This window comes from Ammodytes marinus (assembly GCF_949987685.1).
Source record: "Ammodytes marinus genome assembly, chromosome: 4".
Lineage (NCBI taxonomy): Eukaryota > Metazoa > Chordata > Actinopteri > Uranoscopiformes > Ammodytidae > Ammodytes > Ammodytes marinus.
This window is the reverse complement of record NC_137233.1, coordinates 32,774,444-32,800,201: the sequence shown is the minus strand read 5'-3', so window position 1 is coordinate 32,800,201 and position 25,758 is coordinate 32,774,444. Positions and strand designations below refer to the sequence as shown.

Below are 25,758 nucleotides of genomic sequence, written 5' to 3'. Positions count from 1 at the left end.
GGAGTATTCGTCTTAATTCTTGACATAATGAAAAAAAATCTTCCTTATCTGATTTTTTTTTCTCTCCTTTGTACTTTAGTATGTATTGTAGTAAAATAAAGGGTATGTAAATTGGAACGCAGGGATTATCTTAGTTATCTTAAGCAGGCTCCAAGATTTCCAATGACTTCAAGGAAGTCCGTAGATCAATGAGCTCTTGGGTTCACAATTATTCAGGTTGAAGTAAAGTGAAATCAGGACAGCTACAAAATCTCCCAAAAACATTTAAACTAGGATTTATCTCAATTATTATTATTTTTTTTATGGTTTGTTGGATGAACCGTGAGAGTGTGAGACAAATCTCCAAACAGCGCTGTATTAGTTTTTGCTTCTTTGCTTCTTCTTTCTTGAGAACTCACCCGTTTTAGAAACAGCACTTTTATTTCATTGATTCACACAGCTTGATTCACACAGTTTACCCCCCCCCCCCCCCCCCCTTTAACTCACCTGTGCTCTGATCCACGACATGATTTCACAAAATAAAATAGCAACAGAAAATTCAGGGTTTAAGGTTGAGATGAGGAATATGAACCATCCATACAGACACAAAGCTCTGGAGGCCAAACAAAGATGGTTTACAGTGATTCAGGTTCTCTGGCAGATCCTCAGTTAACGAGACAATGGCTCAGGTAACCATTTCAGTGATTAGTCGCTCTGTATTCTGCGACCAAAGCCAGTTAAAGGTGGAGTCAGCGATTCTGGAGAAAGCTTGCTGTCAAACTTACTTTTTGTCCATCGCTGAATATCTCCTCACGATCCGCAACCTGTCCGTACTGTGTGTGCGCTGACATAGTTTTTGTTGGTGTTAATACACAGCCTAGGCTCTGTAAACTGGTATGTAAACAAAGGGTACGTAAACAAAGAGGGGCCCACCATAGATAGCAACATTATGGTTTACAGAGTCTAGGCTGTGTATTAATTATGGATTTTTTTTTAGCACGCACACACAGGACAGGTAACAGTTCGTGGGGAGATATTCCAATAACAATTTAGACAACAAGCATTCTCCAGAATCGCTGCTCCACCTTTAATCGACAAACAAATAACACTTGATGAACTCAACCTTTCACTCCCTTTTCCATTCAACCACCACAGAAGAAGACCTTGTAAAAAATAATATTATTTAAAACAGTCAGCACATAGTCCCAAGTCCCCGTGTGATCACAGCTCCACCTTGTTGCTCTGAGAGTCTACGGCTGACGTGGATTTTGCTGCGTCCTTCTTGGCGACGACCTTTACAGTCTTTTTTGCAGCAGCTGGTTTGGCGGTTTCCTTTTTCTCGGTCTGCTTGGCTTGTGTTTTTACCGTCTTTTTCACCTCTTTCTTAGCGGCAGGTTTGGCCTTGCCGTCTGCTGTGGTCTTGGTCTTTGCTTGGTCTCCAGGTTTGGGCTTTGCTTTAGGAGCAGCTTTGGCTTTAGTGGCCGCTGGTGTTGTTGTTGTTGTTGTTGTTGTTTTGCTGAGCGGCTTGGCCTCTGCTTTGTCGGCCATCTTGTCTGCCTGTGCGTCTTCTGGTTTATCTACCTGTGTGTTGTCTGCTTTGTCTGGGTCAGATAGGGCAGGAGGTTCAGGTGTTATTGGCTGGGGTGTGGAGGTTTCTGTCTCCTCCTGTTTGATGAACTCTGCATTCACTGGGGTGGAGAACATCTTGAGCATATCCTCAGCTTGGATTCTCTCCTACAGGACAGAGAAGGCATTTTATTTTAAGGGGAAACGGAACGTAAACTATAAGCCAAACTGTTTAAAACAAACTTTAAACATAATTCATTGACTTAAACGTTTCCAGCAAAACATTCAGTCAATTTAATTGATTTTTTTCTTACGTCACACACACAGGTGTCCTTACCGTAACCCTAACACTAACCCACAAACTGCGGTCCTATTAGACCTTTATGCAAAATGCACTTTTTCATGTTTTTTAAACATATAAGCGTCGCCAGCCAATCAAAGCAGACTGGGCATTTTGGAAGGCGGGTCTTAAACAGAGAATTTCAGACAGAGGCACAGTGAGAAATATAAAGGTTTTATTTTGGACACTACACCATGAAAACAGTTTCAAGTAGAAACGCAAATTACAATTTTGAACCTGAAAATGAGCAGAATATGTAACCGGTAATGTTAACCTAGAGAGATGGTCCATGCACTATATATGACCTGTAATGTTAACCTAGAGAGATGGTCCATGCACTATATATGACCTGTAATGTTAACCTACAAAGATGGTCCATGCACTATATATGACCTGTAATGTTAACCTACAGAGATGGTCCATACCTTTTCCTCATGAGCAGGATCCAGAGTGAACCACAGGGCCACGGCACATCTCTGACCTTTGGTGACGGCTCGGACTCCATGGGGGTTTTCCTTCCCCGCCTCAAACCCCACCACTCGACCGCACTGTGGACGCACCTCGGCCTGGGGATTGACAAAACCCATAGACCGTGCAACACTTAATAGAATACTTAAGCCTCAGATGTTGACATGTGTTTTATTCATTGGAACCAAAGTTGATAAAAAATAAAACAAGATTATGGAATCATGGCTGAAAATGTACCGTCACAGTTTTAGCATCCAACTTGGTGAAGATGAAATCCCCTCCTTCAAAGTCATCGTTCAGATACAGGATGGCGCTGTGGGGGAGAGACACAGGATGTTGTGTTGTGTGGTTGCAGGATAGACTGCCTGCGTGTGTGTGTGTGTGTGTGTGTGTGTGTGTGTGTGTGTGTGTGTGTGTGTGTGTGTGTGTTGTGTGGTTGCAGGATAGACTGTGTGTGTGTGTGTGTGTGTGTGTGTGTGTGTGTGTGTGTGTGTGTGTGTGTGTGTGCGTGTATCAGGGCCGGCGCTAGCCAGGGGCCAGGGTGGGCCGTGCCCCCCCAGATGTGGGCTGTGCCCACCCAATCATAAAAAAAAAAAAAATGTTTTTTTTTTTTTATTTTTTTTAGGTGGAAGTCCGCCCACTATCGGACGGACCTGTTCATTCGCTGTCCAAGAAAATGTCAAATAAAATTCAGACAATGAATTAATACTAAAGAATATACCATTGCCATGCATTGCTTCTAATTGTATTATTGGGTGGGCACTGGGCAGGTCAGCCTGCCTCCAAGTTACCCACCCGCTTATAGTGGTCACTGGTCAGCAGAGCCGGCCCGAGGCATAAGCGAATGAGCGGTTGCTTAGGGTCCCGACTGCCAGGGGGGCCCCCCTCAATTTTTTTTTTTAAGTTTGTGTGTTTGATATCAACATCATATTATGTAAATGTAAATTATCATACAATAAAAGTAATACAATGTTTTGGTAGATAGTTAATAGCTTAATAATTGAATCAGTTCATCTGGGAGGTAATCCGAGGTTAACTGATCACGTCACGTTCAAGTCCATGGCATGCACAGTGTGTATTGAGTTTATTTAAAAATATTTGAAAATGGGGCTGCCCTCAGTTGCCCATGCACTGTGTATACTATAGTCTATAGCCTATTTCAGCCTCGTCTGTGGAAAAAAAGATAACTGGACAACAGAGTTCTTCTGCTTCGTTCCTCTCACTGCATTTAAATTGATTCATTATATTACAGAAAAATATGTCCCGTAAAAGAAAAAGTGCACCAAGCCCATCCCAGAGGACCCTGCATAAAATTTAATTCAAATTTATATTTCTATGGAAAATCCATGTGTCTTTCTTCAATAGCTTCTAATTCATCCGACCCAGTGTCTCCAAATTATTTGTTCACACAAAATTCCTCAGATTTAGCCTCTTAATGTTCCTCTCAAAGTGCACCAGATTCATGCATTTCACTTTAAAAAGGCAAAAGAAAATCTCCCCGGGGGTCATACCCCCGGACCCCCCTAGCAGGGTCGTGACCTCGGCTGGTTACTATTTTCACCCAGCTGGACATCGGAGGCAATAGTGGAAAGACTATACATCTATATAGTGTGTATAGTATATAGCTCTGGACTACCACCATCCAGGTTGCCCAGTCACAAAGCTTTCTCTTCAATCAGCTCAGGCTGCCTACAGTTAATACTGCGATTAAAAAAAAAGATACATTGTGTAGTATATAATGTATATTATATGTTATTCATAAACATTTTGGAAAAAAAAACATCCAAGAATCAAATTTCCCACACAGCAACACTCAAAGTTTATTTGCATATTGTGTTCTACACAATTCACAGTAAAGGTGCCAAAAAGCAGACGCAGATATCTTACAAGGGCAAAAAATTCCGGCTCCGCGCGCGCTCGCATCTTCGGTCTCCCTGCCCAGTGTGCCCCCCCAAAATTTCTACAGGCCCACCCAAGTCTGACTTTCTAGAACCGGGCCTGGCGTGTATGCTCACCTGTAGTCTCTGTGTGTGTATGCAGGAGGCTCCTTAATACACTCGTTGATCTCAGAGACCAGCAGACAGTTGTCCACGTGAACAGGGTGACTCAGGTCCTCACGCTCCTCCTGCTTCTCTGAAAGACACAACAGTGAAGAGAGAAGTGACAACACAAACCACCATCATTTACCAGGTCCATACACCATACAGATCCTCTTAATGCTCCAGCCACCACAACTAACAATGGATCAAACTCTGACACCAGGTAAGTACTGAAGGCTCATTTGAAACAGGGTCTTTCCTTGTCACAAACACATTCACTATGGCAACTAATACATCTGTCTGTCAGTGTTGTACTGCCCCCTAGTGGCCAAAGAATAATTCAATGTGAATCATTTTGACCAATGTTTGCAACCGACTACCATCACAAAGGATGTACAGATGGAGTGCTTTCAGTCAAATACACAGACACAAACATACACACACACACACGATTGCAATATGTGTCTATTGCGAGGTCAGTTAATGTAGTAAATACATGAGCATTAATGCCACTTATACAATGGTCGGACTGAATGGTCTTTTCTTTAAGATGATTCATTTAGCATTTCTTCAGACAGTCACTGAGGACAGAAGCTGGGATACTGTATTTTGAGTCTATTCCCCTGACACAGAAGCAGCAAACAGTCCCTTGTCTCACTCACCGTCGATGGCGGAGCGACACACCAGGTGTGAGTAGGAGAAGTAGAGCGGAGTGTCCAGGCTGAAGTGAGCCTCCAGCACCTTCCTCACCTTGTCACTGAGGTCAAAGAAGAGCCGGGCGCTCTTCAGAGGGACTGTCCCGTCCTGCCCCAGCTGTAGGAAGGGAACACACACCTTTTAACAGCAGCTAGGTAGTGCAATGAGTCTCTAAGGCCAGACAAACACATACTCTTTTTTGTCTAAGTACTTTTGAGATTACATAACAAGTCGTATTTCATACTTGTATAAATCAAAAGTTCAAAATGTACATTAAGGTGTTTTATTTGACAGACCGTTTGCGTCTGTATATTTCTCCTATACTGTACAACCACGGACATTATCTCAAGATTCGTTTACTCTGAACCAAACAATCAACTGAACATTCCAAAATCATTCCTTGTGCTTTTCTGAAGGTTATTACAGAAGGATTTGTTCATGAGTTGTTCATGGTGTGCTTTATGAGACATTTTCAACACATGCTGACAATGCATTTGTAAGACCTGTACATAGTATTCTGTACAGGTCTGTACGGTGGACACTTACAGTCAAAACCGAGATTATTCATACCCCTGGCCAATTTTGATTTAAAGTTACTTTTATGAAACCAGCAAGCTTTGACAATGTACAAGAGGCATCATTGTGGAAAAAATAGATTTTTCAGCTTTTATTAACATTTGAACAAAAAGTGGCATGTCCAAAATTATTCATACCCTTCTCAATAATCAAAAGAAAAAGCCTTTATTTGCTATTACAGCAATCCAACGCTTCCTATAATTGCTGACCAGCTTTTTGCATGTCTCCACTAATATTTTTGACCATTCATCTTTGGCAATGAGATCCAACTCTTTCAGTTTGGAGGGTTTCACTGTCATCACCCTGATCTTTAGCTCCCTCCACAGATTCCCAATTGAATTCAAGTCAGGACTCTGGCTGGGCCACTGTAAAACGTTAATGTGTTTGTCCGCTAACCATTTCTTCACCATTTTTGCTTTGTGTTTTGGGTCGTTGTCGTATTATTAAAAAAATACAAGAAGTTCTGCATAGTGGGAAACCTATGAGGACGTGGTCGGAAGACAAACGTTACACCTGTACTGGCCAGGAGGATAGTGAGAGAGGTGGAAAATAATCCTAGGACCAAGGCCATCCTGGTTAATGTTGGCTCTGCTGGAGGCAACGTCTCATGGCAGACAATCCAACGGATACTGCACACTGCTGGGTTCCTTGGACGCAGAACAAGGAGGATACCACTTCTCCAGATGCCCACACACAAAAGCCTGGACTTCACAAATGCTCATCAGGACAAAGAAGAAGACTTCTGGTCTTCTGTTTTATGGTCAGATGAAACTAAATTGAATTGTTTGGCCACAATGATGTGTCCTTCATTTGGCATGAAAAAGGAGAAGCCTTCATCCCTAAGAACACCATACCCACTGTCAAACATGGTGGTGGGAACCTAATGCTTTGGGGGGTTTTTCAGCCAACGAACCTAATCACAGTAAACGGCATCATGAAAAAAGAGCAATACATCAAGATTCTCAACAACAACATCAGGCAGCCTGCAGAGAAACTTGGCCTTGGGCACCATTGGACATTTCAGCAGGACAACGACCCAAAACACACAGCAAAAGTGGTGAAGAAATGGTTAGCGGACAAACACATTAACGTTTTACAGTGGCCAAGCCAGAGTCCTGACTGGAATCCAATTGAGAATCAGTGGAGAGAGCTAAAGATCATGGTGATGGCAGTGAAACCCTCCAAACTGAAAGAGTTGTACCTCATTGTCAAAGATGAATGGACAAAAATACCAGTGGATATATGCAAAAAGCTGGCCAGCAAATATAGGACGCGTTGGATTGCTGTAATAGCCAATAAAGGCTTTTCTATTGACTATTGAGATATTTTGGACATGCCACTTTTTGTTCAAATGTTAATAAAAGCTGTTCTCTGGCTTGTTTTTTTTACATGTTTGTTTTTTAAAGAGATGCAAATGTACAGTTAATATGTTAGATATTAAAAGATAGATAAATGCAAATTGGCATATTTATTCAAACATTTCTGAATATTTCTTTAATCAACTGGCAAAGCTTCATGATGATATCTTTAACTTAAAAATGTCTATTCACCTGCAGTGCCTTAATTAAATAGTTCTGTTTTAATTAAAGCATGTTAAGAGAGAATGTGTGTGCGTGGCTGTTTTCTAATGAGAACAAACCAGGTTTAACTGAATATTTGTGTTTAATGACGCCATACCTTGACAGCCTTCAGCACAGTGACTCCCTGGAACATCTCACCAGGGGAGTGAGGGGAAGGGCCCGCCTTGTACCCATCTCCTTTCAGAGCAGCTGACTGGGGAAGAGTCACAACATCAACACACACATGAAGGGCTGACACAGACAATGAAAATACACAGACATAGAGTTTCTAATTTACATATGTTTTGTTATTGTTTCAAAAGTTGCACATTAATGAAGATCTCTAAAAACAGCTATACCACCCTACATATTGACATTTCTCATTTCAGTTTGAATGACCCAAGGCAAATTTAAATAGGAATTGTTATGGGTTGAGAAATATTCAGAAACTGTTGTTTCAATACAATTGTGTTGTAATAACATCAACATGTTGAAATATTTGTTTCAAATGTCAACATTTAAAAAACATTTTTTATCTAATATTAGATGTTTCAGGGGGCACTCGTGGTGGTTAGAGCCCCCCATCTGTGCCCTATTTCATCTCTGTTCAGTGGTTTTGACTCTTTTTTTTAAATCGGCTTCTTGTGGGGCATTTACTTTGTCTATTGTTCTCTATGTTATTGTTTTTTTTAACTTTGCATTGTTTTTTCTGACTGGATGTCATTGTAAATGAGGCTCACCCCTCAATGATCCCTCCAGTCTACATAAAGGTTGAATGCATGTTAATATGAAGCTGATAGTGGTTAACTCACATTGGAGAGGCGTTTGAGCTCCCTGCACTGATCATCAGTGATCACTCCGTCCAGCAGCACGCGCTGAGAGCCATTCAGCTGCTGGGCCGTCATGGTAACCGTGATGTCATCAAACGCCACAGTCCCACCAGCTACAGGCTCTACAGGAGGAAGAGGAAGACAGTCAAAGCACTGCCATAGCTTTTGATTTAACATGTGGGATTGTGGAGACATTATAGGAGTGGGTTCTGGGGGGGGGGACTTCCTTAATAAATTCTGAGCATCAAACACTTAATTTCCTGCATTTTGGCGTAATAGTATGCACCAACGTGTGCCTTTTTATGCATTCATTTATGGTGGAAATGTCTCTCAGTTGTTCTGTATTGCTTTCAAATATTTATCCTCCTAGCTTGTTCAAAAGTTAGAAACTACATCATTTTGGCATTCATCCTTAGACACTTGACACATTCTAATTCAGAAACCTGAAAGTGTAAAAAAAGTAAAGTGTTTTGGGCTAAAACAAGCTAGCTAATTATTGGTGTGAATGCTGAAAGCATTCACAGCTTTAATATTCTGTATATTTATTATTATTTTTATTCCGCCACTTTAAAGACCTTCAATAACTTCAACATACTTCAACCTTCAAACATCTTCCATATATCAAAATGTTCAGCTCTTCAAGGACTTTCTGGGACCATTTCAACATTTAAAAAAAAAATCATAATTTCATACTTCTTCAACGTTTTATGAAAAATATTCAAATCCTTGCTACTCATTCATACTTATTCCCACAAACTTCATATACCCTTCCATTTGTTCAGCTATTTCAGGACATTAATGTGTATTATTCAGAATTTTTTGCCACATTGAAAAAAGTCAAAGAAATTCAACTTTTATGAATTTTAATATTTCATGCAAAATTATGATAGTGTTAAATGGCTCTATATTCATACAGTGATCACTTATATAGTGTGCACGCTTCATAACACAGGTCCCTCAGTCACCCTGCTCTGCATGTAATCGGCAAATAAACTTTTCTGGTGTCCCACAACCTGATATCCAATCAGAAGAGAGAACGCTACAAACCGGCACCCGTCTCACTGCCGTTGCACGTGCAGAGTGACAGATGGGTGAATGTGTATGCCCCAACAATGGCGGAGCGGGTTAAAATCCTTCCCAATATCTGCTTTGATGGTTTTCATCATGTTTTATCGCACTTACGGATCTAAGATGACGCTAGATAACTCGCTGCTTGAAGACCGCAGTGCATTAATGTGGTGACGTAGGGACGAGGGAGGGGACTGCTAACTAAAGTCACTGACAGAAAGTTAGTTTTGCTTACTGAACCTTTAACGTTTGAAATGACCCAGCAGTGGTCCATTGTTTACCATCCTGCTGCGGCATCACCATGGCGATCTCTGAGGTATCCTTCTTCTTCTCCTCAACCATGAACTCAATCTCCTTCATCAGGTTTCCTATTTCCTCTGTGATCCTCGCTGTGGTCTCTCTCTCCACTCTGAAACACACAAGGACATTGCTTTAACAAATGTGTGTGTGTGTGTGTGTGTGTGTGTGTGTGTGTGTGTGTGTGTGTGTGTGTGTGTGTGTGTGTGTGCGTGTGTGTTTCTTTGTGTGTGTGTGTGTGTGTGTGTGTGTGTGTGTGTGTGTGTGTGCGTGTGTGTTTCTGTGTGTGTGTGTACGTGCGTGCGTGCGTGGAGGTGTCTTCAGTCTTACTTCTGCTTGTCCCTCAGCTTCTTGGGCATGACATCTTCAGGAGTCCATTTGTCCTACAGAACAAAATGACAGCAAAGGCACCCTGGGTGAAACCACGCCATCAAAATGAAATAAGAACCAAATGTGATGCATAAGATGGATTTGATCAACTCACTGGATCTACAAAGGTGATTCCGAAGGCTTCGTATCCAAAGTAGAGCAGCTCCTTCTCCAGTATGGACTGCTGAATGTACTGTTCTACTACCTGGACATTTAGAAAAATCACTTGAACCTTTTTTTACTTCACCTGCTGAAAACCACAGTCTGTAAACTAGCTCCAACACCAAAACAACATATGATATCGTGCTTAAAGCTATAGCACGTACGTTTTCCATATGAATTAGTGTCAGTTACATTCAAGCCATCGCCAAAGGAGTTGACGCAAGGTTGATTAAGCCTCCGTCTCTCCTGTCTGCTCCGTAGCTTTGAATGGTTCCATTAAAAGTGAAAATGTTCGAAAACAATAAAACAAAAAATACATAATAATATTTGTTGACTTTTTTTGATGCAGTTCCCTGTCTGACACAACATATTTAAGTGCCTGTCTACATTGTCACAGTAGGACAAGCTCAACAACGGCTGTGTTCTATACATTGTGTCCCAGGGAGCCGTGACCGTGTGACAGTAAACAAGCCGGCACAATACCAGCAAAATGTGTCAAGTGAAAATGTTCATGAAACTGCTATATAGAGATGGAATGCATAGTATATCGATAAGGTGTTTTGACTAGGGCTGTCAAGTGATTCAAAATAATTATCTAATTAATTACAGGCTCTGTGATTAATCACATACTTTTATGACACTTTTATACCTGTTTATAAACAGCTGTATAGCCTGCTACAGTTTGTTTCTCTCTCTCTCTCTCTCTCTCTCTCTCTCTCTCTCTCTCTCTCTCTCTCTCTCTCTCTCTCTCTCTGTCCGTCTCTCGTAACCTATGTCTCCACAACAGACAGCGCTGCACTGCCACAGATTCATTCACCATCGTCGTACTCATAGGCAAAAATATTGACACACACATACACACACACACACACACAAATTGAGACACACACGGAGGAAGATTGAGAGATACTGTTTTGAACCTACATTGTTGCACCCACTAAATCAATAATGCACAGACACTGCGGAGAATAAAGTAAGATGTCTTCCTACCTTCATGCTTATTTGCTCGAAGCATCCCATAAACCGTCCATAGAGCCCTCGGCCCCGCCCTTTCCTCTGCTTCTCTCTTTACTTTTCTCCCTTTCACCCGTGCGGGCCGTGTATGCAAGCTACAGGTGCAGCTCGGTGCAGCTGCGCACCACTTTTGCACCGGGTCAAAGTGCGATTAATCTGCGTTAATTTTTTTTAATCGCGTTCATTTTTCTGTGATTAATTAATCGAAATGAACGCGTTAATTTGACAGCCCTAGTTTTGACATAACATATCACGCATTTACAGGTAAAACTAAATGTCACAATTGTGTTGTAATTCCTCAAGGGGCCGACAGAATAAACGCACTATAGCTTTAAGACGAAAGCCTGGTGTGAATAAGGCGGATGGTACCTGTCTGGCTGGTATGGTCAGCGCCCTGTCTTCACCCAGCACGGCAGAGTAATAAGCCAGGTTCTGCTTCATCACCGCGTCCTCAGGGTGGAACAACAGGAAGGTCCTAGCACACTCTATGGCCTGAGTGTAGCGCTCACCTGGAGAGGACGCACACAAGCAGCGGAGTGAACAACTGTACAGTAACACAATATGTTTGCATAGTCAGAGGCTTCTCCCCATATGATGTCACAAGGGGACAGAAATCTGACTGGGGTTTTTAACACAGGTTTTCATAAAGGCGGAGATGGAGAAAAAGAGAGGGTTGTTTTTTCTCATCCATATTACATGAAAACTATGGAAAAGTGCATTTAGCATTACAGGTGACCAACGATGTTAGTTTGTTCATTATCTTTTTATTAAGGCTGACTGCCCTACAGGGTACAAAGCCACTTACCTTATAGGAGATCACCTGTGTGTTTGCTATTTAGAGGTGGAGTCAGCCTTTGGTCAAAATCAGTGAATATCTGCTAATGATTCGCAACCTGTCCGTACTGTATGTGCCCTGGACACTGTAAACTCATATGTGTGAATGTCGATAGTTGGCCTGCTATCGGTGTATGAATGTGTGTGTGAATGGTAACGTGTAAATGGGAACAGGTCTCCCTTGCAAAAGAGTCTTCGGACTCAATGGGATATACCTGTATAAATAAAGGTAAAAGAAAAAAAAGAAAAAAGAAAAAAATTTCAACAAAGGGTATTTCAACAAAGGGGGTTCACGGAAGAGAGCAACATGCCCGTTCACAGAGCCTAGGCTGTGTATTAACACTGTTTTTCATAAAATGTGCAGATCTGCCTCATAACGTTCTACTAAAACATCTGTCCACGTGTAAAACTTGGTTTTAACTCCACTTCCATCCTAGCCAAGGACATTGGTATAAAGGGTGAGATATAACGGGCTGTGAGACTCACTGTTGTAGTAGGAGAACTGCAGGTAGTTAAAGTGTGCCGGGAGGAAATCCTCAAAAGGCTTATTTGTGCCGGCGGACGAGGCCAACTCCAATGAGCAGTGCTGCTTACAGTTCAGCACCTGTATGTAGTGGTCTGACACACACACACACACACACACACACACACACACACACACACACACACACACACACACACAGAAACACACACACACATTTACACATAGGGAAAATGGTCATTAAATTCATAACTTTCTCAAAAAAACCCATGGATGTTGTGTCTTACCTGTTATGGTCTGGAAGAGGTCAGCGCTATACTCCATGTAGTTGTATCCGTCGTAGTTGTAGGCTCCCTCACACAGCGCTCTGCACTCCTTATCAGCAGTGAAGAACTCATTGACGGCCGTCTCAAAGTGTGTAGCCGCCAGGCCAAACGAGTCGTCACTGTAGTAACTCTTCCCCAGCAAGAACTCTGCCTGAGGACAGAGCAAAGGGGGGCATCCAGTGAGGTGGCTTACCAAGTCACCTTAAAAGGTACAGTGTGTAGTATCTGAATATTAAGTGGCATCGAGTGATGAAAGTGATTCTAGATTGCAACACCCCCTTGCTTGCTAACCCATACCTTTCTAATAATTACAGAAGCCCTCAAGGACAAGAAGCTAGTTACTAAAGATGGCATCATCCACCACTGCCTCAAGTCTTTGCACAATATCAAATGATGAGGTGAAGATGTATTTAGTTATTTATTCTATAGTACTTCTTCTTTGTCCTCCAACAGGTGCATTTCTAAGCCTGGCACAGCCCGCCTAAATACTTCCGCTCAATTTTCATTTCCCTTCAGTAGTAAGTCTGGGTCGGCGGTATATTCGCAGGTTTTCTCCCTGGCAGATTTGTGGCGGTCCAATTAGCGAACAGAGGGAGTAGCTTAGAACAATGACGTGCGCCAGTTTCAGTTGTAGTCAGAAGCCGGCGCATGACATACGTCACGACCAAACGTTATGCGTTTGGTTGGCAGATCCAGAGTGGCACTGGGCAGATCCAATAGTTTTAAACTTCAACAAACAAACGTTTGTCAATTGAGCGATTCCAGACCTTCTGTACAAATGAAATGAAGTACGATGGTCTGGTAGGACCAGATCTCATATCATCCCTGTGTGTCAACACACAGGGATGATACAGTATGTTCATAAGCATGTTTCAACCCAGACGTTAGTATGTATAGAATAACTCTATGTGGAGAAGTGTGGGTATTCCTACGCCTACTTTCACCCATGAGTAGAGCTCCCGCAAAGTTTTCCTGACTCAGGAAATCGGCGACGCTCGATGGTAACACCCCCAAATTCATTTCAGTCATCAAAAAAACACACATATTAACTTTTATGAACGCTTTGCACCACAATTCACTGCATTGTGATATTGTATAAGGGAAGAGTGGGTACATGTGCGCGCCGCATGGTTTTATAGATCTCAAAATGTCTTTGCGTATGCAAAATTCTGGGAAGTAACAATCTGAACATTTTACAGCAGAGGACGGATTGTGTTGCAAAATCTCAACACATCTCTCAACTAAACCACTGCTGAAGTGTGAGCAAAATAAAAACATACAAATAAAGACTGGTCAGGATACTATACTATCTATGGTCAGGAGGCTAAGAGGTCAGGAAGCCCATAGCAGAAGGTGTGTGTTCTCACCATGTGTGTCCTGGCCTCCAGGTCTTTGAAGTCCTCCTCCTGTACCCCAACCATCTTCCTGTAGTAGTCCAGGTTCTGTTTCATCTCCATGTGCTCCGGGTTGGCCAGGAAGAATGTGTTGGCAGCAGCCACAGCTTTGTCCAGCTTATTAATCTAAAACATAATAATACAGTGGGGATCAGCAATTTTCTATGATTGAGGGTGTATATCAGTTTAACAGGACCAATCAATGCTGATGTGTGCTATTTCTGTTTCTATCCAACTGCAATTGGATGTAGGCCTTTCTTAAGACATCTAGGTATTTATGTCCTATGCATTTGACACGCATACTAAATAGTATGGAAGTATGGATATTGGAACACAGGGACTATCACCTTATAAACCTGTTACAGTTAAAGTGTGTGATGCTAGCCAGCTACAGTGGGTAGTATCAGAGCTTTTTTTTTTGCTGAAAACAGCTGCCTGCTGCTGCTAGAAACCTATTTCCTAATCCATGCCCTTATCCGTCTATCCTATTTCAGTGGCCTGTCATTAAAACAAACAGAAGCAGCATTTAGGACCAGTGAGCAGCACACTGGTTTCCATTTCAAATCATTTAACTGATGTCCTGCACAGAGAGTTTATAGCTTATTATTATTAGCTGATTTACAAGCCTTGTCCCTATTTGGGTACAACTTAATCAACATGCAAAGCCTTCATTGATCAACATATTAAAAACTATAGTACAATACAGAATACAATGGAATACACATACAGCAACACATACGGTACTATATCATCACATTACAAAACTCCCTAAAGCATGTTTATTCAGGAATGTCTATACTGTTTGACAGCTCATTTCTATGGAGGCAAGTTTCAGTAAGGCAAAGATAGTCCAGATTTGAGTCAGAAAGTAGTGTATACTGTATATCTGATGTCTTTGTGGGATCATGCTCCGGGTGTTTAAGTGTCTACCCATAATACCTTTGACTTTGACTATGTCCCGTAGTACTGTGGCATCATCATTCACAGTCTGGAAACATAGATGCTGTTTCTGTGTTGTCTAATGTGGAGGTTAGGGGGGAGATACAGGTATCCTGATAGGCCAGTATATGACAGATCAATAACTCTGTCATAAACTGTCAATATCTTTTCATTTTGTGCTTTTTTGATGAATAAAAGTGTAGCATAGCATAGCATAGCATAGTATAGTTTTGGTATAGTTTAGTACAGTATACTGTAATATGCTATACTATAGTTTACTAAGTATAGTTAAGCAGGGCGGTTGTACACTGAATGTAGGGTCGGTGGTTGGATCCCCCGCCTCTCCGCCACATGTCCAAGTGTCCCTGGGCAAAGAGACACTGAACCCTACATTGCTCCAGATGGTTAGCTTGAGCCCTGCGTGGTACAGCTGCTATCGGTGTATGAATATTGTGTGTGTGTGAATGGGTGAATGAGGCAACACAATGTAAAGTGCTTTGAGTCTGAGAAAATCAGTGAAAAGCGCTATAGGTGGAGACCATGTATAGGCTACTTATTATAGTATAGCATAGTTGTGTATATAGTTAAGTATAGGTTACTGCTATGTTATAGCCTACTAAGTATTGTAGTAGGGATAGGTTTAATAGGCTAAAGTATAGTATGCTTCTGTTATAGAAATACACTTTGTTAAATTTGAGATGTTAATGTCTGATTAAAATTCTGAGTCAGACTTTTTCATCATGTTCAGCTGTCAGCTTCTGTCTGTGAGTAGCCATGTATGTGTTAAAGAGCCTAGCCTACAACTCCAAAATATATGAAAAGTGTTACTTTGACAATGAAAGTAGAACTCTATTGTAGCCTATAAGCTTATATCATGTTACAAGAGATCAAAGCTGTCCAGTGTGCCAAACCAAGCATGATTTGCCACTTTGTCTGTGGCATTCCAAAGCAGCACTTTCAGCCTGGATCTGGATCTTTCCCCCAAAATACGACGAGCTAACGTCAGACTCCACAGAAGCTGACTCCACCTTTAAAGACGTGGCATGGCTCGGCTGCGTTGCTTTTGGGGGGGTTGGGACATTTACAGTGTTCCCAATCCACATCAGCTATGTGTGCAAGCTTGAAAAGGATAACAAATCAAGCCGTGTTTATAAAGTTGTTAACGTAGTGGCTCCGAGTGTAAACTTAGCAATAGGCCTACATTGCACTGGGGGAAACAACGTGTATCTCCGTTATGTGTGATGCATTTTACGATAGAACAGCAGTGATTGCAGGTACCAGCTTCAGCTATGTACCTTAAAGTATGCCACTTGTAGGTAGTTATACGGGGTCCTCTTGGTGAACTCCAGCTCCACGTCTGCCGTGACTTGATGCATGGTCGGTGTGCCCAGTTTCTCGAATTCGCAGGAGTTGACACAGTCCGCCCGGGTCAGGATTCTCTGGAAGAAGCCCAGGTCCTCCACGGAGCCGGCCCCCGGGATGGCCAGATGATCACCGGTCTGGTTGGCGCAGCTCAGCCGGCACTGAGCCTTCACATTGCGGACCGTAGCCTTGTTTTTGAGCGCCTTCTCCATGTTCAGGATAACAGTCAGCCAGTCGCCCTTATAGTAGGCTTCCACGGCCGTGTCGAATAGGAAATCATAGGGCTCCAAAACGAAGAGGCCAGCGCTCAGATTATTGTCCGAAGAAGTGCACATTGGAATAATGAGGCAGAAATAAATGAGTGCGTAACGGAGCTCCATGCTGCCACAGTGCCAGGGCTCTGCGGACTAGAGACGCCGGTAGAGACAGGAGAGAGGAGGCAGTCTACAAACTTCTTCTTTCCAGCAGTGAACGAGCTGGAGGTGGGATTTGAAGAGTTGACCCCCCCCCCCCCCCCCCTGGCAACGCCCCCCACCCCTACACACACACACACACACACACACACGGCCATCATAGAACGATGGGTCCCCGTGCTGTTAGAAGAATATTCCTCTTTACTTTACTTACGTTAGCAGTATCTAAACCCAGCTATTATTTCTTATACAGGTGCATCCAAAAAGTGAAACTTTCATATATTCTGGATTCTTTAGATAATTTGAAATTCGTCAGGCCTTTATTTTGTTCTAATTTTGTTGATTACGGATGGAATAAAAAATCCTGTAGCCTATCTCAAAATATTAGAATATTACATAAAACCAATACGAAAAGGATTTATAATACAGAAATGTCAACCATCTGTTAAGTATGTTTATAGACTTATTTCACCTTATGTTTAATGAATCTAGATTCTAGAATATACGAAAGTTTCACATTTTGAATTTAATACCGGAAAGAAAGAGATTGAGATGCACCTATAGAAAATCACCAAGGCTTCAAATAAATCATGTGTATAAAATGAGTATGTATAGTATGTATTTAACGATTTAATAGTTTTTTTTTTGGGGGGGGGCACCTTTCAACAGCAGCAATAGCTTGAATGGGGAGGAAAACGATGTGGCACTAAAGGAAAAATAATGCGTAGGCCTACCAAAATACAAGTTTTGTACACTCATTTTATGTAAAAGCTTTAACTTTGATATTATATTCCATAATTGAACTATGTTGAGCTTGCTTTATGGAACATAATTGCCTGAAAATGAGCTGGGCGAGATTGCTAAAGTAAGATTGCTTAATTGAACAGCCCTCTGATCTTGACAAACTGTTGTTGTTGTTTAGTTTGTTAGCATTGGCATAATCAACTTTTAATGTAATCTGTTCGTTTTAAGCTTAACCTTTTATCTATTCAGGATGAGCTCTTACCACCAATCCAGGGACAGCGGATGCAAAATAGCTTTCTAGCTAATTCTGGGACATTTTGATACATTATTTTAAATGCTTTGTATTAGTGCACATTATCCCTGTGGAATAAACATGAAATAAATCATATTATATAGGCTACACCATATATGTCCAAAAAGGAAACCTTAAACAGGGGGGAGTAGGAAAACTCAGGGAGAGCAACAGAGAAGGGATACCTCTCCAAAGACGGACAGCCGTGCAATAGATGTCAGAACAGACCAATAATCACAAAAGAAAATATTTTTTAATGACACAATTATAACACGCAGATGGGCTAAGGCTAATAAAACAAATGAATATTGCGGAAGCAGGAGGACTGCCAGAGATAGGACCTGAGAAACAGTGTCTCCTCTCCACTAAGGAGACCTGGAAGAGGACGAGGACAGACACAAAATATTGTCAACCAACTATTCAAGAAAAAACAAGTTTTGCACTATACTATGGTTTTGCAGAACTTGTGTAAGTGCGCACACAAAGGATCACGGGGAACCCTCCACAGGAGAGGCCACACATTTCAAGAACAAGACTATTGTAACTTTTAGGTATAAAACTTTAAGACTTGTAATTTAATAATACATGCATGCAGGTTGCGAAGCATTAAACGTGTAAAAAAAATAAAAGACAGCTTGTTTTACGTGCCGACATCTCGACTTCTGCTTGTTTAGTTTCTCAACAGTGACACATCTCCACTTGTGTACATGTTCTGTGGTGTGGCTGGGCTATTTTTTTGACATGCCTGAAACAATAAAATCCAAGTTCTAATGAGAATGAAATGCAAAACGTACGATACGAATCTTATTGGCATTTTGAATGGGAAAATACATGTTTATATATATATATATATATATATTTTATAGCAATAAATGAGCGCCAGCGTATTTCTTGTTTTGTACAGGCACATATCCGACCTACCATTTGGGGGCGTAGATAGAGGTCCTCGTGACGCCACCGGTATTTATGGTCAAACATTCACTGGTTACAAAAGCAGCAGGTGGAGAGTCAGGTTATATAGCGCTGAAAACTACTCGACAGTGAACATTGTTTTTAAAAGCTCACAGAAGAAAACATGGACAAGACAGTCAGCCTCCCCAACCAGCCCGACAAAACCACCAAAGGTAACACTTACTGTGGGAGGAAGAGGCTACTTGTTCACGGCCTGAGCAGTGTCTGAACTATTCGTTATTTTACCAAACACACGGCCAGTCAGGATATTCATATCTTGTATCACATATAGCCCAGTTGTGTGTCCCAGCAGCTGTTTGTGAACGATCGAACCTCTTCACTGTAACCCACAACTCAATCTTTACTGTGCATTTAGAAGCAGCTGAATAGTAAAAGTGTGTTTTTTTTTTTATAATTATTTGTCTTGTCTACATGGTTTAAGTATGATTAGTTGTCATATTTGTTAACTTACACGTAAATAATGTATTTGGGGATGAATAAAACATCTATATCTATGATTTGTTATAATAGTACTGTATGCCTAGTAGTTGGTGTGATAATTCACTTGCAATAGTTGCATAACTGGTAAGCAGCAGTAACATTCTCACTGGTGATTGGCTAAAGTGCATGACGTGTGTGTGTGTGTGTGTGTGTGTGTGCGTGCGTGTGCGTGTGTGCGCATGTGTAGTGACTCTGGTGGAGAGCAGCAGCACCCCCAGCGGGGTGGAACTGGTCAGCTCCTACCAGACCACCAGAGTGGGAGACCCCATGGACCTGGTCAACCTGGCCGTACAAGTACAGAGGGTGTGTGGACCACTTTCTTCAACTCAAACTGTCAAGTTCTACACACAGTAACAGACCCTTTGTATTGGAGATGGATGCAACAGCTTTGGAAATGTGTGTACGTTGTTTTTTTGTAGGGCGATGATTTCATTAAAGCCAACGCTTGCAACAAACTGACAGTCATCGCCGACCAGATCCGATACCTACAGGAGCAGGCCAGAAAGGTGAGAGTCAGCCAAAACACGAGCATGAACACACACACACACACACACACACACACACACACACACACAGAGAATGACACACACACAGTGATACACAAATGCTGCAGTTACTCTCGTATTGTAGCTACAGTGCCTTGCAAAAGTATTCATACCCCTTGAAATTTTCGACATTTAGTCACGTTATAACCACACACGTACATTCATTTTATTGGGATTTTATGTGATAGATCAACACACAGTGGAGCATAATTGTGAAGTGGAATGAAAATGAAACATGGTTTTACATTTTTTTTTTTATAAATAAAAAAACTGAAAAGTGTGGCGTGCAAAATTATTCAGCCCCTTGAGTCAATGCTTTGCAGAACCACCTATCGCTGCAATTACAGCTGCAAATCTATTGGGGTATGTCTCGGCCAGCTTTGCCCATCTAGAGACTGACATTTTTGCCCATTCTTCTTTAAAAAATAGCTTGAGCTTCAGATGTAGCATCAGATTGGATGGAGAGCGTCTGTGAACAGAAATGTTCAAGTCTTTCCAGAGATTCTCAATTGTATTGAGGTCTGGACTTTGACTGGACCATTCTAACACATGACTAGGCTTTGATTTAAACCATTCCATAGTAGATCTGGCTGTATTTTTAGGCTAGTTGTCCCTCTGGAAGGTGAACCTCCACCCCAGTCTCAAGTCTTTTGCGGACTCTAACAGGTTTTCTGTCCTGTATTTGGCTCCATCCATCTTCCCATCAACTCTAAACAGCTTCCCTCTTCCCTGCTGAAGAAAAGCATCCCCATAGCATGATGCTGCCACCACCATGTTTCACGGTGGGGATGGTGTGTATAGGGTGATGTGCAGTGTTAGTTTCCGCCACACATTGCATTTTGCATTCAGGCCAGAAACTTCAAGTTTGGTCTCATCTGAATATGTTGTGTCCCCCGCTGGCTTGTGGCAAGGGTTGGAGGAAGGTGATCTGGTCAGATGAGACCAAAATTGAAGTTTTTGGCCTTAACGCAAAGTGCTGTGTGGCAGAAAACTAACACTGCACATCACCCTGAACACACCATCCCCACCGTGAAACATGGAGGTGGCAGCATCATGCTGTTGGGGTCCTGTTCTTCAGCAGGGACAGGGAAGCTGCTCAGAGTTGATGGGAAGAAGGATGGAGCCAAATGCAGGGCAGAAAAACCTGTTACAGTGTGCAAAAGACTTGAGACTGGGGTGGAGGTTCACCTTCCAGAAGGTTAAATACCCTTAACATACAGCCAGATCTACTATGGAATGGTTCAAATCAAAGCATAGTCATGTGTTAGAATGGTCCAGTCAAAGTCCAGACCTCAATACAATTGAGAATATCTGGAAAGACTTGAAAATTGCTGTTGACAGATGCTCTCCATCCAATCTGATGCTGAATCTGAAGCTTGAGCTATTTTGCAAAGAAGAATGGGCAAAAATATCAGTCTGTAGATGGGCAAAGCTGGTAGAGACATACCACATAGACTTGCAGCTGTTATTGCAGCGAAAGGTGGTTCTACAAAGTATTGACTCAGGGGGCTGAATACTTATGCACGCCACGCTTTTCAGTTTATTTCTAAAGAAAAATTAAAATCATATTTCATTTTCATTCCACTTCACAATGATGCACCACTGTGTGTTGGTCTATCATATGAAATCCCAATAAAATAAATGTACGTGTGTGGTTTTAATGTGACAAAATGTGGAGAATTCCAAGGGGTATGAATACTTTTGCAAGCCACTGTATTTTTGAGCTAATCAGACAGCCTGGCAAAAGACAAAGACCTCTTGAGGGAGGGAGGGAGGGAGGGAGGGAGGAAGGGAGGGTGGGTTGGTGGCTGTTTAATGTTAAATGGACAAACAGCACACACCCAGCTCATCCAAACACAGTCAAAGACAAACAGCGTCATACACACACACACACACACACACACAGTTAAGACACTGTTATAAAGACCACAGCGTACGTACAACATTTCCAACACCCATCGGCTTGCAAACATCCACAATATATTGTGCCACAAAAAGGATAGCGAAACATATGGAAACATACCAGTCACAGGGAAAGGCAGTAATACTATGGTGGACACTGTGCAAAGATCCCCTCTGGAGTGTGTGGTGTCTTGATATGCGGAAAAAAAGACCAATTTCAATGTAGCCTTGGTGTGTTAATTGACTACTTGTCTTTTCTAGGTTTTAGAAGAGGCTAAAAGAGATGCTGACCTCCACCATGCTGCCTGTAACATAGTGAAGAAGCCAGGCAACATGTATTACCTCTACGAGCGCCCATCCGGACAGAAATACTTCTCCATCATCTCTCCTCAGGTCGGCATTCTACAAAAATTGTCTTTGTTGATTCTATTTGGGTTATATCTGCTGCATACCTTTTTTTAATTGCCCTTTGGAGACAGGTTAAGTGCTTGTAATTGAACTGAAGACATATTGTTCAGCTGCCTTTAGTGTTATGTCACCCTGTGGCTTATGCAGCAGTGTTACAAAATGCACCACATGTTATTCACCAGCCTCTGAGGGAGAGGGACAGCTGCTGCCAGTGTTGGTGTAGTTTGCTGTTCAAAGGTCTTGAGCTGAGAGAGAAACAGGCAGCCCAAAAAACCAGACTGGACTAGTTTAAGGCTCAGCTGTGACAGGGTTGCAATTTCTGGAATAATTCTGATCAATATAGGTTCAATAAGGTGACTGGTTGTATAGGAGAAATATACAGACGGAAACATACAAGGCTAAGCCTTGACCGGGAAGCTTCCTCGTTATTTAACAGAAATGCTGCAAATTTCAGATGGGCTTTATCAGACCCGCTCCACTGACATGCTTATGCTTAATGTCCCACAAGCCCGGTCTGAGCTGGGAAAGACAGCTTTTAGCTTCAGTGCCCCTGACTCCTGGAACAACTTACAGCAACAAATTAAACTAAATAACTTCATATCCTTTAACCAATTTAAACAAACTATCTTAAATCTGCCAAACTCTACCTGTAACTGTTTTAATTAGGCTATATTGTACTTTCACCCATTTCATTTTAATTGCTGCCACTCTTCACCACTGTGTAAATGTTTCAATTGTTTTTCTCTTCACCTGTTGTGTATTTGATGTATTTGCATTGAATATTGTTTATGTATTGTTGTTTTTCCTTTGAATTTGTTTGATATCGACGTCATTGTAAATGAGGGTCACCCCTCAATTGGTCTCTCGAGGATAAATAAAAGTTAAATAAAATAAATAGTCATATAAACACCTAAAAGTACATTTCAGACATTTTAAATTTATATTAGTATGAGAGAAGACATGTTATGGATGTGAAATAGCCAAACATCTCTATATTGATAGTAGTAAACCACTGTTTCTGACTAAGTGCTGCATACCTTCTCTGTCCTCCCCTCCTGAAGGAATGGGGTCCCAGTTGCCCTCACTCGTTTGTGGGTGGGTTCAAACTTCAACACGATATGTCCTGGAGCCCCGTGGATGAGATGGAGAAGAGGGACGCAGAGATCGCCATCATGAGCAAACTGCTCAGCCAGCAGACAGCTTTACCCCCGTTCACAGGACCATGCTTCAAAGGCCTGTCTGAATAAAGGACCACTGGACTGTTCTTTTAAAAGTACACAGATGCTGGACATTGATATGAACTGGACAGGAATACACATTTGGTTCTTCTGGGGCCTCATTTATAACGGTGTGCGTAGAAACCATCCTAAAACATTGCGTTCGCACAAAGCCAAAAATGTGCTGCGCAAAAAAAAAATCTGATTTATAAAACTGTGCGGCGCACACCTGCACGCAATCTTCCCTTTATAATTACCCACCTGCGGTGAAATGTGCGCAGACGATCTCCACCCCGTGTCCTCCCACTTCACCTCCCAGTTTCATCCCACAATCTACCATACATGGCGAATGCTAAATAGCTCCTGAATATGATGACGCTCTTAATAAGCACGGAATTTTGACTGACATGAGGAAAAAAGGGAGGCAACCGGCCGCAAAGAAAGCGGCTGGGAAGGAAGAAAGCCTGTGACGTGCATGTGCTGCAGTAACTGTCACACAAACACGCACTTGCTTATCACATATCATGATTGGGCACAGTCGTTATAGTCTTTGTAAAGCAGTTTCGCCCACCTTTGTGCTGTATGCAATATCACGTATTAGCGTAGGCTACCTGTATTAGGCTACTATATGTAGGCCTATATAAAATGGTGTGACAAGTGAAATAATGCCTATAGTCTATTCGAGAGCATTGTTTATCTCCCGTGAGATCCACACATTTCCAACAACGTCAGATTATAGTTATATCTTCCAGAGGGGGAATTGTTATGGGAAAGAGATGCGTGTAATGATTTGCTAAATTCATAACATGATTTTATCTAACGAAATATACAGTTTTAATTAATATCTGTTGGGCTTAACTTTGTACAAAACTACTTTTTACACACCTCTTAAAATTTGCTCTCCCGCTGGCCACTCACGGAAACACCTCCCGACGTATAGGATATTATTATAGAGTAGCGCTATAAGATTCAACGTATAAGATATAACCAAAAATAGGCTACTTGATAAGTAATTCAACCTACATCACAACTGCATGCCATAGACTACAGTAGCCATATATTCGCAACTATAGGTAAGCTTATACATTTTATTGACTAAAAATATTGGGTGCCAAGCATCATTTGTCTGGGTTTTTCTGATGACTGAGCTTTATTTCGTGGTGTTGCCATTGAGTGTTGCTGATTCCCCGAGTCAGGAAACCCTTGCGGTAGCTCTACGCACGGTCGAAAGTTGGCGTAGGAATACGCACACTTCTCCGCAAAGAATGTTTTTATTAATACCAACGTTTGTCACCGCACATTTTCCCGCACATTTCTTTCCGTCTACTCAAGGTTTTCGTGTGCCGCAAGCTTTATAAATGAGGCCCCTGGTGACTGTAATACTGTTCATTTAAACACAACGCATTGCTGCCGCTGTTGACTGTTGCAGCCTTAGGCATTTTTTCTAAAATTTTAAATATCAAATCATGTTACGCTGGTGAGCCTTTGAATGGAAACTGGCTAAATACAGTCTTAAAGTGTTTGTAAGAGGTTATGTAAGTGGTATCTTACAACATTCCTCACAAGGAGGCTGCCTTGTGTGGATTTAGAATCTGTTCATATTCAGTGTTTATGTTAGACACTTTCCAAACATTTTAGTCTTAATGTATAAAAAAAAACTATTTTAGTTGATTGTTTACAACGTTAACTACCCACAGTGTTTCCCACAGGTTGAGAATTGACATGTGGTCAGGAGTGTGAAGTAATAAATGAGACCATATATATAAACCATCTATTGATAAACAATCCCTGCGTTCCAAATCACATACTTGTTCTTTCTACTACACTACATACTAAAATACAGATGAGTTTTAGGGCCACGAAAAAAAATCAGATAATTAAGATTTATTTTTCATTGTGTCGAGAATAAAGACAAATACTCCAATGCTATTGGAGTTAGTGGGGCATTTATGTATTTTGAGCATACTACAATTGACGTGGATGTATCGAGACATCCTAAATCTTTTCCTGGCATACTTAATAGTATGGAAGTATGGGGATTGGAACGCAGGGTTTGAGTCAATGACATGTAATCATTTAGAAAGGAATGTGCCTCTAGGTACTAGGGTAGAACCCAATGGACTTCTTCACCGCCTTTTGATCGCATGTTGCAGCCAACCATAGAACAGAACAAAAACAATGACAGGATGTTAATCCAGGGTCTGATTAATAGGAACAAACATGGACCACTAATAAAAACATTGCTTGATTGTACCACTATTGGTCCAGACCTTCAGAGTGTCTCACAGCCTGCATTCATGGGTTCTTAACTTTTTGTACAGCTTCATTTTAATATGGGGGAGAAATGCAGCTTTGGTGGAGCCATCCATCGCTGAGATGTATTTTGTCTTTCATGATAGACTGAATTGTTTGGTGGTTTGAATAAATGACAACATATTTATTATAAACATCTATTTAATTCCAGGTCAAGAACATTAAAGTGCATT

At 41.6% G+C, this 25,758-nt stretch overlaps 2 protein-coding genes across 2 annotated transcripts; one reads left to right on the top strand and one right to left on the bottom strand.

The window, feature by feature from the left end:
- Positions 1 to 477: 477 nt before the first annotated feature.
- Positions 478 to 16,750, bottom strand: p3h1 (prolyl 3-hydroxylase 1). The gene is made up of 15 exons (XM_080025963.1): positions 16,233 to 16,750; positions 13,972 to 14,124; positions 12,566 to 12,755; positions 12,284 to 12,415; positions 11,333 to 11,472; positions 9,903 to 9,992; positions 9,749 to 9,801; positions 9,403 to 9,530; positions 8,036 to 8,175; positions 7,342 to 7,437; positions 5,055 to 5,205; positions 4,369 to 4,486; positions 2,591 to 2,666; positions 2,311 to 2,451; positions 478 to 1,713 (listed from the first exon to the last, which is right to left on the bottom strand). Exons 1-15 carry the CDS (start codon positions 16,677 to 16,679, stop codon positions 1,201 to 1,203), a joined length of 2,568 nt encoding a protein of 855 aa, XP_079882089.1. The 5' UTR covers positions 16,680 to 16,750; the 3' UTR covers positions 478 to 1,200.
- A 1,986-nt stretch (positions 16,751 to 18,736) lies between these two features.
- On the top strand, positions 18,737 to 25,756 carry cUnh1orf50 (chromosome Un C1orf50 homolog). Its single transcript, XM_080026519.1, has 5 exons — positions 18,737 to 18,872; positions 19,388 to 19,503; positions 19,620 to 19,706; positions 21,909 to 22,040; positions 23,117 to 25,756. The coding sequence occupies exons 1-5, from the start codon at positions 18,824 to 18,826 to the stop codon at positions 23,300 to 23,302; spliced, it is 570 nt and encodes a 189-aa protein (XP_079882645.1). The 5' UTR covers positions 18,737 to 18,823; the 3' UTR covers positions 23,303 to 25,756.
- The last annotated feature ends 2 nt before the right edge of the window (positions 25,757 to 25,758 follow it).

Excerpts from the sequence above, each read along its gene's own strand:
- p3h1 (XM_080025963.1), bottom strand. The coding sequence starts at position 16,679 with ATGGAGCTCCGTTACGCACTCATTTATTTCTGCCTCATTATTCCAATG. Across the intron at positions 12,756-13,971 it reads TGGAGGCCAGGACACACATG|GCAGAGTTCTTGCTGGGGAA; the intron begins GTGAGAACACAC and ends CTCTGTCCTCAG. Across the intron at positions 11,473-12,283 it reads GCAGTTCTCCTACTACAACA|GTGAGCGCTACACTCAGGCC; the intron begins GTGAGTCTCACA and ends CGTCCTCTCCAG.
- cUnh1orf50 (XM_080026519.1), top strand. The coding sequence starts at position 18,824 with ATGGACAAGACAGTCAGCCTCCCCAACCAGCCCGACAAAACCACCAAA. Across the intron at positions 19,707-21,908 it reads TACAGGAGCAGGCCAGAAAG|GTTTTAGAAGAGGCTAAAAG; the intron begins GTGAGAGTCAGC and ends TGTCTTTTCTAG. Across the intron at positions 22,041-23,116 it reads TCTCCATCATCTCTCCTCAG|GAATGGGGTCCCAGTTGCCC; the intron begins GTCGGCATTCTA and ends CCCCTCCTGAAG.